At 29.5% G+C, this 12,111-nt stretch overlaps 1 protein-coding gene across 1 annotated transcript; it reads left to right on the top strand.

Annotated features, from left to right (window-relative positions):
- Positions 1 to 3,133: 3,133 nt before the first annotated feature.
- Positions 3,134 to 3,697, top strand: LOC150032150 (pectinesterase inhibitor-like). The gene is made up of 2 exons (XM_090308420.1): positions 3,134 to 3,233; positions 3,321 to 3,697. The coding sequence occupies exons 1-2, from the start codon at positions 3,134 to 3,136 to the stop codon at positions 3,695 to 3,697; spliced, it is 477 nt and encodes a 158-aa protein (XP_090164546.1).
- The last annotated feature ends 8,414 nt before the right edge of the window (positions 3,698 to 12,111 follow it).

Genomic DNA, 12,111 nt, shown 5'->3' with positions numbered 1-12,111 from the left:
GTTCAAAAGAGGAGCCCGAGAAGACCAAGGAACTTCTAGAGAAGAAGATTCCTACCTTACCAAGGTGAGTGACCTTGTGGGAGGAACCTTGTATGGGATGGTCAGAGGGTCCACAGAGCTATGTGCACATAGGGAACAAAAGGAAATGCAAGAGAGTAAACATTTATGATTAGTAACAGTTAACTATCTACCGTGTGTGTAGGTAGAAATCAGACTCATTCAAGATTGAGGTTTGAGTACTAACCTCATATATATGATATGCTTGTTATTATGAGTTGAAATAGACTCTAGAAGTTGCTTACCACTCACTGAGCTTTGTGAAGCTCATTCTTTCCTTTCGTGTTTTTCTACCCAAGTAGCAAAATGTGAGGAGTTCCAGAATGCTGTTAAGGTCAAGGTCTGCCACAAGCCACAATTACACTTTTAAAGTTTTAAGAGTTGTTGTAAACTTTGTAGTTAAGTCTTGGAATTGTATAAACGTTACATTGTTATCATAAAATGAGCCTAATCAATCAGTTGTTGTTATCTCTTTGACTTAAAGTCTACTGAGAGTAAGAAATTCAGATGGGCAGTAGGTATCACAAAAGGGTGGTATCTGCGGTCCCTCATGCCTCTCCTCGGGCTCAAGAGGTGGGCTCGAGATAGAGTGTGACAGTGTGGCGTCACATTGTTTGAGCCTCCGAATCAGCCCTTAAAGGAGTAATTTATCTACTTTCCGCGACGTTGGGGAATGAGCTGTGAATTCCATCTTGTGTAGTTGTGCTCCCAGCTCCCCAATCAGATGAATCTTCAAAATGGTAGGCTTGTTGAATCATCGATCTAGCCAGTCTCACTCATATAAATCAAAGGACTGTCTTCATAGATAGGAGTTCACAACTCACTCAAGATCCAGGTCATGTCACTTATGGTCATCCTGGTGAAATATAAGTCTCTATTATGAACGGTGTTATATAATGAGACTAGTCATTTCGTGGTTTGGTCTTATACAAACTTGTTTGTATAGAATACCCCTACTCACATGTTTCCACATAAATTATCAGGATCGAATCATTTGTAGCACTTTACAACAATTGTAACATCTACAAAGTGGGTCATACTCGTATTGTCACACCAAGATAAGGTATCCAACATTATTCATCTACTACAGACCGTTTAGGTTATTACTTACATATGATCCACCTATATGTCTCTACATACATATTTAAGCTATAGAAGATAACGTTGGATGTCATTTTATTGATTTTTGTAGGTTTAATGCTACTAAATGTCAAATAAAACATCTTATATTTTATTAAACAAATAAAATGTTTGTATAATACAATTACAAACTACAGGACCCTACGAGAGTTAGAGTATCAACCCCAACACTTTCGACGTCGAGTTAGGAGTTCGATTTCTTATCCTATATATTGTCAAAAAGAAAAAAAAATTAAAAATTAAATATTTGTAATAAATTGGACTAAACTACCGTTCCTAGTGGATCATATAAATTGCAATACAGTCAAAGGGATATACAAAAAGAAAACAAACCAGCAAATAAAAATAACCAATTTCAAACAAAATTTGAAAATCAGATTGAACTTAAATAATATATAAAATCTAATTCATTAAACAAGACAATTAATAGTTAATCAAAATTAAAAATAAAAGAAGAAAAACTGAAATTGAAAATATTTAAAGCTCATGATTTACAAACTGACATTAAAATTTAAGAGGATTTAAGACTCAAAACTACAACTTTTAATTCTCTTTTTTATAAAAAAAAAAATAAATAAATAAAAGATGAAAATAATAAACAAAACTTTTAACATTGTGCCATGCAATTTAACATATCGTAAAAGAAAATTGTAGCTTGTTACTAAAGTACTAGAAAACATTTGAACTCTTGGTTATACAATTTATCCTTTTTTCTCCATCGAAAAATTCCAATATTGATGTTAATATAAACTTGATTAAGTAATATTGGCATACGCTCCATCTTTAAAGGTAGGAGTTTAATCCCTTACCCCGCAATTGTTATATTAAAAATATATATATATATATCTAATGTTCACCATCAAAATCAATCAAATCTTAAAATGAAAACTCTCTTTGGTAGAACAAGAGAAATCATCTCTCACACCAAAATAAGCATAGATACGTTTCAAATGACATAGTATTTAAACTATCAACTTCAAAAGTAAAGGTTGGATTTTTCCATCCCATAAAAAAAAATCCTCTAAAAAATGGCCAAAGAATTAACTTTAAAAACTAATGAATTTTTCTTTTAAATCAAGCACATGCATTTTTTAACTTGCCTTAACTAGGGATGTTCATGGGTTGTATTGAAAGACTTTTTAGACACAATTCAATTGTTAAATTTTTTCAACTCAGATAACTCTTGTTAAAAAATGAACTCAACCCAACCCAACTATGAAATATTTAGGATTAACAACTCAATTTCAATTGTAAAAGTCTAATTTAATTATTTTCATATATTAAATTAAGATTAACAACTCAATTTCAATTTATATAGTGAAAATTTTCTTTATAAAGTACACAGAAACTACTTTTAAGAGTTGTTGAAAAATAAATTATTCAAAAAAATATTAGAATTAAATAAAATTAAAATCAATATATATATAAATAACTATTAATAAAAAATATATTTTAAAGTTAATAATAAATTCGGGTTGGTTCGTGTTATATTAGGTAAACCTATGAACCAACCCAATCCATAAAATGTTTATTTATTTGAACCCAACCCAACCCAAATGAGTTGATAACTCAACCCAAATCGTACGGATTGGGTTGGATTGATCGATTTTTTCGAATCATTAGATTTTTTGAACCCCTAACCTTAACAAAACAGGACAAAGGTGAGCATGCATTCAAAACATTGGTTTTGATTAATATTTCAAGATAAAAAAACAAAAAAAACAAAAAAGACAAAATGCATTGAAATGCCATTAAATCCTCATTACAATTCGTTTGTCCGATAAAGTCTCTTCCAATAATAACTTTTCCATCTCCTCCATTGATGACCTTTACTCTCGGAGAGAAAAACAAACCATTTCTCTAAATTTCATCTATATATATTTGCAATGTTTAACATCAATAAAGACACATAAAGAGGGAAATTTTTAAAAAGAAAATGACTAATTCCAATTCAAATTTGAATCGGGGAATCTCTAGTTCTATTTCGGTTTTTATTTTTTGCCTTCTTTTGTCCAACGTAATTCCTTTGGATGCTGGTACGACACTATCAAATAACATAAAATCGAGCATCTGTCTAAAAACTAGCAATCCATCGTTTTGCACAAACCTATTGAAATCTGCAGGTAGCACGGACCTAAAAGCGTTGGCCACTTACACCTTAAACCTTGCTCATAAAAATGCAGGAAAGTCTATGACCCTAGCCAAGTCACTTGCAGCAACAACAACCAATTCTCAGCTTAAGAAACGATATTTGTCTTGCTCTGAGAACTACGACGAGGCCATAGGTGACATTGAAAATGCTCAAAAGTATTTGGCCACCGGTGACTTTAATGGTGTTAATCTTGCAACTTCTGGCATCATGACGACAATCAACGACTGTCAAGATAGCTTCGAACATCCGCCAAGAGACCATTCATTGCTTCCAAAGAAGAGCAAAACTTTGAAAGATATTTGTAGCATTATTTTAGTTATATCTAATCTTCTTCCTAGGGGCATATAATGAAGCACCCATGCAAACTTTATTATTGTTCTTAAAATTACAATAATTGATCACCCATTGTGTTTTTTTACTGGCTAGAAAATGTTGAAGAATCAACTCATTTATAAAATGCAAGAGAAATAGATAAAAAAAAATAATAATAATAACAATATTAATAAATCATGTAAAAATTGAGAGAAATTTTACTTTTGGACTTGGTGGGTAGACAAGCAAACAAGTATCTAGAAATACTAATATAAATAAGTAGTAATGGAAGAGAAAAATTTGGGTGCTCTCTTGGATACATCTATCTTGGTGCATCCTAAATATAGTCCAATAAAATATTGTCATGTGGCATTTTTATCTTTTTAAAAATCATTTTTTTCTAATTACTTTTTTGTATGGTACAGATGTAGGGAGCACAAGAGTTAGGTGCAACATACGCTCCACCTAATCATTGCTCGTAATGGAATGATATATTATTTGAAATGAGATTATCAATATTTTAATTTAGCAATTACTTAGGCAAGCTTCTGACTGCTAAATTCTTTTAGAGTTTACATATAATTATAGATAAGAAGATTAATGGAGAGATTATAGTTTCCAAAACTAATAAACACCATTATTAGGAGGGAAAAAATGATAATTTGGATGGTCAAATAATTTGAAGGAAAGTAGTGTTTAATTTATATTAAGAATGTTGGTTTGACTAGATATGGTCGAGATACTTATCTAATTAATTTGTTTTTTTTAAGTTTCTTCAACATAACTGTGACATTGATTAAATTTTGAACTCAACTCAAGTCAATTATAAGAACCATTTGAGTTGGGTTAGATTGAATTGTTTGAATCATTTATTTAAAATTTTATCTTAAGAAAAAGTCAAATGTTAGTATATAAGCACCTATTAATTATTTTCAAATATTCAAATAAGATTAACCAACTGAGTTTCAATTTATATTATAAAAATTTTACATTCCAAATAATTGAAAAAATATTTTAAAGAGTTCTCGGGTGAATAAATAATTTAAAAAAATCATGAAACTAGGACTAATATATGAATTGTATTGTAAGTAAACAAAACTAATTTTCAATATAAATAATAAGTTTGAATTGTTAGATGAATTTAAGTAAACTTAGAAAACAATCCAACCGGTAGATATTTCATTTATTTGAAGCTAACACCCAACAAGAAGTTGATAACCAATATTCTACTAAGTTGGATTGATTGAGTTTTTTCAGGTCATCGAGTTGTTTAAACCCCTAATTTATAAACATTCCCTATTCCTTTTTTTAGTAAACAATGTTGAATAATTTTGGTCCACTATAATTCTACAACTCGTTTCAAGATCGTTTCACATATATGAATACTAAATATTTGAGACTTAAATGTCTACGATTTTAAATATTTGAGAACATAAATATATATTTTTGTATAAGATGAGAAATTAAATGGATGTTTTTAAAATATATAAGATAATTACTGCGTAGGAATTATTGTTAAATGAGCTGAACAATAAAAACAAAAACTTATATTAATGGGTTATGGATAAATTTAATGTTATATCAACACTCTAACCGTTAAGTGGGTGTTTGGCAACCAAAGAATGTTGGGTTGGGTGGGCTTTTTAAGTCCACCTAGTGTTTGTTTGATCGATTAAAAGAAAATGGTGGGTTTAATAACCCGCAGTTTTACTCCCAAAAAATCAGCCTAATAATACCTTCAATCTTCCCTCTTAACTCTCCTCTGACGTTTCTCTCTCTCCCTCATCTGTCGCTTCACCTTTCTTCTATTCTTATCTCTTTCATCTTCTATCTTCTTTATCTGACTGATAACATCCTCTTCGTCTCCTCCACTTCTCTTTCTCTGATTGTCTCTTCTTGCTCGATTTTCTCTTGTTGCATGAAATTTCTTGTTTAGATATACTTTTTTTGCGAGTTCTTGGTTTAGATCTATTTTTTTAGAGTTCTCTTTTTTTTTTTTAGATTTACTTTTTGTATGTAGTTTTTCTTTCATTCTACTTGTTTTGAAAGTTTTTTTTGTTGAGAACTACTTTCCTTTTGGAGTTCTTTGTTTGGATTTACTTTTCTAGAGATTTATTTTTTGTGTTTCATATATGTATATCTGTAGGGTTTTGCATGGTTTTTTTCGCGTGTTTTTTTATCTACTATTCTCAAATGTTAGATATGTAGGATTTTGCATGGTTTTTTTCTTGGATATTTTTGGGTTCGATTTTATGATTATGTGCTCGGTTTTTTTCTTAGATTTCTTTAATTTTTCTTGGTTTTTTTGTGAATTTTCTTCCTTTTTTATACCTTCAAATGCTCATAACTGTATGAATAGAATCTATTGTTTGAATCCATAAAAAACCTTCTACTTTAATTTTGAAGAGTATCTAAATTGCACAAGTTTTCAACATTTTCATTTGAAATGTTAAATATTTTTTTTATTTAATCGCAAAAAATGCAATAAAATTTGGACAAATGTAAATTCTTATTATTGGGTTTGTAAAAAAAAAAAAAAAAATGATAGTGGGTGGTAAACAAAGCTACTTGAAAAAATTATTTGGTGAATTAGTTTAAAAAATTTTAAAAAAAAAGTGTATGCAAACAACATTAAGCAAACAAACTGTTTTAAAAAAAACATTTGGTAAACAAATTTTAAAAGAAAAATCAATTTAAGGTATAAAAGTTTAAAAAGAAAACAATATTTAGTAAAATTTTCAATAAATATTTGTTAAACAAATACTTTAAGGATAAAACGTTTATGGTAAACAAGTTTTTTTAAACTAGTTGGCAAATAGTAGGAACAAAAAATTAGAAAACAAATAGTTAGTAAATAAATTTAAAAAAAAGTATAATTCTTAGATATGTTATAAAAAAATATGAATTGGGATTAAATTTTTTTGGCAAAATATGTTTAGGTAAATTTGATCTCATCTTAGGTCAAAACAACAAGATATTTGTCAACCTAATTAACCGTAAAGATAAGTCTAACGAACCATTACTTGTTTATGAGAACCCCAAACCCATAACCATCGGAAGTTGAAATCTCTAAATCCTAACCACAAAAAAATCTTTCACGTCACCCTTATAAGTATTGATTACCCCTATTTTGAAAATATAGGTAGATGTGACCTATTTAATATCATTGACTTGGACACACAAAAGTTCAGACCTCTTTCTCGCTATAATGGAAGAGGCACAGAAACGGAATTGCATCCGCCTACTTGCTCGGACGCATTAGATTGACCATCTAATATTTCATCCTAAAAATAAATATTTTGTGATTTTTTTTAAAAAAAAATGGTTACATGTCGGTCGTTTGATATATTTTTGTGATGTTCAAAATAAAATAACTTTACTGTACTATAACATTCTCAACATCATTAAGAAAGGTAAGGTAAATATTCTATCCACAATTTCAGTTTGACATAGGCGATGCATATTATATAAATATAAACTGTTAAGTTATTGAGTTATTCAACGTTTATGTGTACAACATGTTATTTTTTTTAATAATGTTAAGTAGGCAAGATTACATACATACATACATACATATATATATATATATATCAATTTATAAGTAATTGAGGGTTAAAAATCGTTGTCAGATCAAGAGGAAAAATGTTCAATTTATCGCAATATAACACGTATTTTGGTGGTATGTATTTTACAAATTGAAAATATTAGAGTTTTTACCGTTTTTAAAAAGAATATGTTGAAAAGAATTTGTTATGTTTTACAAATTGAAAAGAATTAGAGTTTTTACAGTTTTTTTTCCTAATAGGGTTAAGAAAGTAGATGTATAGTTGAAAATTAATCAATAATACTGCAAAGAAAAAAACCAATCTAATTTACGAAAACTGTATCACATGCCCCAACTCAAATCAACTCTACACCCCAAATACAAATAATAATAAGAGACACTTTTAAATTTAAAAAGTATTTAAAAATATTTATATTTTATAAAAAAAGTTCCAAAAGTACGAAACACTTTTGGAACTTTTTGATATAAAGTTTAAATATTTTTAGGACTTTTCTATTTATAAGAATTTCCCTAATAATTACCAACTTAACTCAAATCTACATTTCAAACACAATCAATTTGACTCTTCCGATATTTTAACTCCCTAAACAATAGTTACTAACTCAATTCAACTTAACTCTATGCTTTTATCGTGCACCCAACGTCTCCATAAATATATTCTTTTCACCCATTTTCTATGAAACAAACATATTGATATGTGGTTAAACACGAACATAGTTTAGCTTGCATAAATTTGTAGTATCAACCTCGAATCAAATGTTCGATTCTCCCACAACGTATGTTGTAAAAAAAACATGTTGATAGGTAGACGTCTAATATGTTTTTTGAACGAAATTATATATTAAGTCACTAAAGTTACAAATTTTATATAATATATATCTCTAAATTTTAAAACTATTTATTGGATACTTCTCATTTTGTGTCTAATAAGTATTAATATATTCAACATCTTTTTAAGATCTATGGATACATTTGGCATAAAATTAAATATTTGTAAATTAAACTTGTAATTTAGTCATTAAAGAAAATTCAAACCATGGTTGCAAATACTTTTTCTAAATAAGAATATTCTTTGACATAAGCGACCAAATTTAAATATGAAATTTGATAAATGACTTATTACTTTATTGTATACATAACAAAAGAATAAATTACGCATGTATTAGAGATACTAAATTATACATTCTACCAAATCCTATAAATCCAACTATATATATATATATATAATTTTTTTTATTCATAAGATATAGAATGAGAGAATTAATAGTACAAACATTATAACAGTTCAGCAACACTATTTTTAGCCATCTATGTTCAAAAAGAAAATAAAACAACAAATAAAAATAACCAATATTAAAAACAAGATTTGAAAATCAAATTGAAATTAAATAATTTATAAAATATAATCCGTTAAACAGGATAGTTAAAATTATTCAAAATTGAAAATAAAAGCTTGAAAAACCAAAATTGAAAATATTTAAAGCTCCCTCATTACAAAATCAACCTAAAACTTAATAGAATTTAAGGTTCAAAACTCAAACTTCTAACCTTTTCGTGAGCATAGTTCAACTAATATAAAATTTGTACCGTGGACTATGAGATTAATAGTTGGATTGGTTGTCCTTTCTTGATAAAACAAAAGTCATCCAATCATCTCTCATGCCTTCTCACACGTGTTCATCAGTCATTATTTTGTCCCTACCATCTCTTTTATATTATTTTTTTCTATTTCAAACTCTAATTATTAAATTCTAAACCAAACTTAAAATCTATGAAAAATATTGGGACTTAAATTTAGAATTTTTAAGCTTTTTCAACTAAATCCACTAAAAAAACTAGCTTTAAAAAAGGAGATCTTCAAAAATAAAAATAGTAAAACTAAGAAACTGGACATCGATTGCAGAATCAAATCGGTCAATTGCCAATTGAAATTTTACTGATATTGCTTATTTGATCTTGTCGGTAGTTCATGATCTTGATAGTTGATAATTGAGTAAATTTAAATCTAGTTTTTAATTAAGTTTGGGAATTTGAATCTAAAGCTTGATTGATGATTCAAGTTTAAATTAATTATATTGAGAATCTGATTTAATTTTGATTAATCATTCGTGGATTTAAGTTAAAATTGATTAACCATGTTGTGGATTCAAGATTAATTGATCATGTTATGTTTTAAGTTTAAATTTGATTAATCACGTTGTGGTTTTAAATTTAAATTTGATTAATCATGTTGTGGATTCAAGAGTGATTGATAATGTGGTAAATTTAAATTTAAATTTGATTGTTTTTTTCGGTAAGTTTAATTGATCTTTTAGTAAATTTAAATTTAAATTTGATTGATCATGTGGTCAATTTAAATTTAAATTCGATCGATTTTTGGGTGAATTTAAATTTAAATTTGATTGTTAATATTTGACGATATTCACATGTTTATGTTGCTTTATTTGTATTATGTGTATCCAATTATTAAGTAAATATTGTTAAAAGACTATTTGGTGATTATTATATTATTGTGTCTTAAATTTTAGATTGAATTGGTAAAAAATAATATGTTACCAAAGTAGCCTCTATTATCTAGATCGGTTTAATTATGAAATATAAGATGTGCATATTCATGAATTTATGTAGATAATTATCGGCCCAAAGAAAGATAATTATTTGGCCAAATTGTGGGTATGCACGTGGTAATGAATATGTGGCAATTATAAGAATTGTGTAGAAAATAACAAGATATTTAAGTGAGCCTTATTGGGTTTTTGGCGAAATTAAAGATCCAAAGGAATTTTGGTAATTATGGGCAAAAGCCCGTATTTTTCTTTAGGGCTAAAAAAATCGTGAAACACCTTGGGGAGAAGAGAGGGAGGTAGCCGCTGGTGAAGAAGAAGACATACACACGCAGACCATCAGAAGCGAGAGAGAGATAGCGTCGTTCCGGCGTTGACGTCAGCAGTAGAGAGTCGGCGTCAGGTGTTGTCCAGCATGGGTACTCGTCATTCACAGGTGGGTGTTCGATGGCATTTGAGCGTGGATGTCCGCACAGGTGTCTGGTCCGATCTGAGCAGACGTCTCGGTTCCGATGGGTTCTGGTTCAATGTGTGGTTTCGCCGATCATCAACGACAAAGGAAGCACGGTCTACGCATGAGTTCGTCGGTCAGAGGCGGGTAGTACACTTGACTTGTGCTGTTTGTCAGCGAGTTGTTCTCTGTTTCAGAGGCGACGTCGTGTGCGGATCTCTCAGTATTAGTGGGTATCAAAATTATAGATTGGTGATTATTATTAATTATCTGTAATTGTAAATTCCTAATTGCTCATAATGAAATTGATTCAAGCTGGTTCTCAAAGTGGATGAAGACCAAATTGGTCGAACCACTATATATCTTGGTGTTTGTTCTTTATTACTTTCAATTTATTCTAGTTCTGTTTGGCCATCTAATTTGTTCTAGTTCTGTTTGGCCATCTAAGTTAGGTTCTAAACTCTCACAGATTTCTCATGTGAAAAATAGTCGGTCCAAAAAAAGGCTATTTTTTTACAGAGTTCATTATCAATACTTTGATTACTACGTTGAGAGTACTATTTACAATTAGTATTTTTTTGCCCAAAGGTTGGACATCAATGGTATGCTAGGTATCATGTTAAAGGGGCCCACCACATATGTGAAATTATTTTGTTATATTTTAATTGTGAGCATATGTTTTATTGTTTATTGTTTCAGTTGATCTAACTCAAATATCTAGAAATCTGAGTTCAATCCCTAAGTTGAATGGATCGAACTTCAAGATTTAGAAGGAAAGCCTAGAGATACTTCTCGGGTGTATGGATTTGGACCTTGCATTAAGGACCGATAAACCTACTTCTTCTGAGGAACAACCAAATACGGCTAATATAAAGAAGTGGAAACGGTCAAATCGCATGTGTTTGATGATCATTAGACACTCCATTCCAAAGTATTTTCGGGGCTCTATCACAGAAAGTGAAAATGCCAATAAGTTCTTTGCTCATATTGAGAAATATTTTGCTAAAAATGAAAAAGGAGAAGCAAGTAGTCTTTTTACTTCTTTAATTTCTATGAGGTATAAGTGCAATGAAAACATAAGGGAGTACATTATGGAAATGTCCAATTGATGCGTTATTTTATGAGGTGGAATTATGAATGAATTGCGATGATGAAAATGCGTTGAGCACTCAAGTTTTCCCAGTGGAATCCAAGATTGAAATAAGTCATGCGATGTTCTTAGAAAGCTTCGTAAAGAGAGTTTGAAAGAAAGCTAGCAGACCTCTAACTTCTAGAAATATTTCATGAGGTGATTATCTTAAAATTAAGTTGACTCTAGTATATACGAAAGGAATAGAAGTATGTTTTTCATCATTGAAATCATAATTGGCAAAGAGACAGCATGCGGTAACTCACTAAATTTATCCATGTCAAATGATTGCGGTAATCAAAGAGAATGCGGTGAAAAAACTTTTAAAACTAAAATGCGATGCGATAGTGCAAAATTTGGAATAAATTTAAGGAAGAATACAACCCTTAAATTTGCGTTGTCGTCCGCATTATGTATTAATGCATCCTTCTTTGCGGCGATCTATCTTCTTTGGATTGTGGTGACAGAGTAAGATAAGTTGCTTCTTCGTGTAACACCTCTGCAATTCTATGCCTCGATCGTTGCAAGAAAAATAGTGAAAGGGTCAAATAATTTTAAACAAAATAAAAAAAAACTTTTTTTTATTTTTGAATAAGAAAAGTGTAGATAGATAATCAATAACAACAAAGTAATTACGATAATAGATAATAACGAGTATGATAAAAGTTCATGATGTAATGACGCAAGAAAAAGAATATTCAAAAGGATTGTGTCCTTGATGAGGTTGAGTCATATAATAAC

This window comes from Benincasa hispida, chromosome 12 (assembly GCF_027475165.1).
Source record: "Benincasa hispida cultivar pf3 chromosome 12, pf3_genome.v1.1, whole genome shotgun sequence".
NCBI lineage: Eukaryota > Viridiplantae > Streptophyta > Magnoliopsida > Cucurbitales > Cucurbitaceae > Benincasa > Benincasa hispida.
This window is presented reverse-complemented; position numbering and strand designations above follow the sequence as displayed.

What these genes read in the sequence shown, in the direction of transcription:
- LOC150032150 (XM_090308420.1), top strand. Translation starts at nt 3,134, where the DNA reads ATGACTAATTCCAATTCAAATTTGAATCGGGGAATCTCTAGTTCTATT. An exon ending in CGTAATTCCTTTGGATGCTG is followed by an intron (nt 3,234 to 3,320) that starts GTACGACACTAT and finishes TGAAATCTGCAG; the next exon opens with GTAGCACGGACCTAAAAGCG.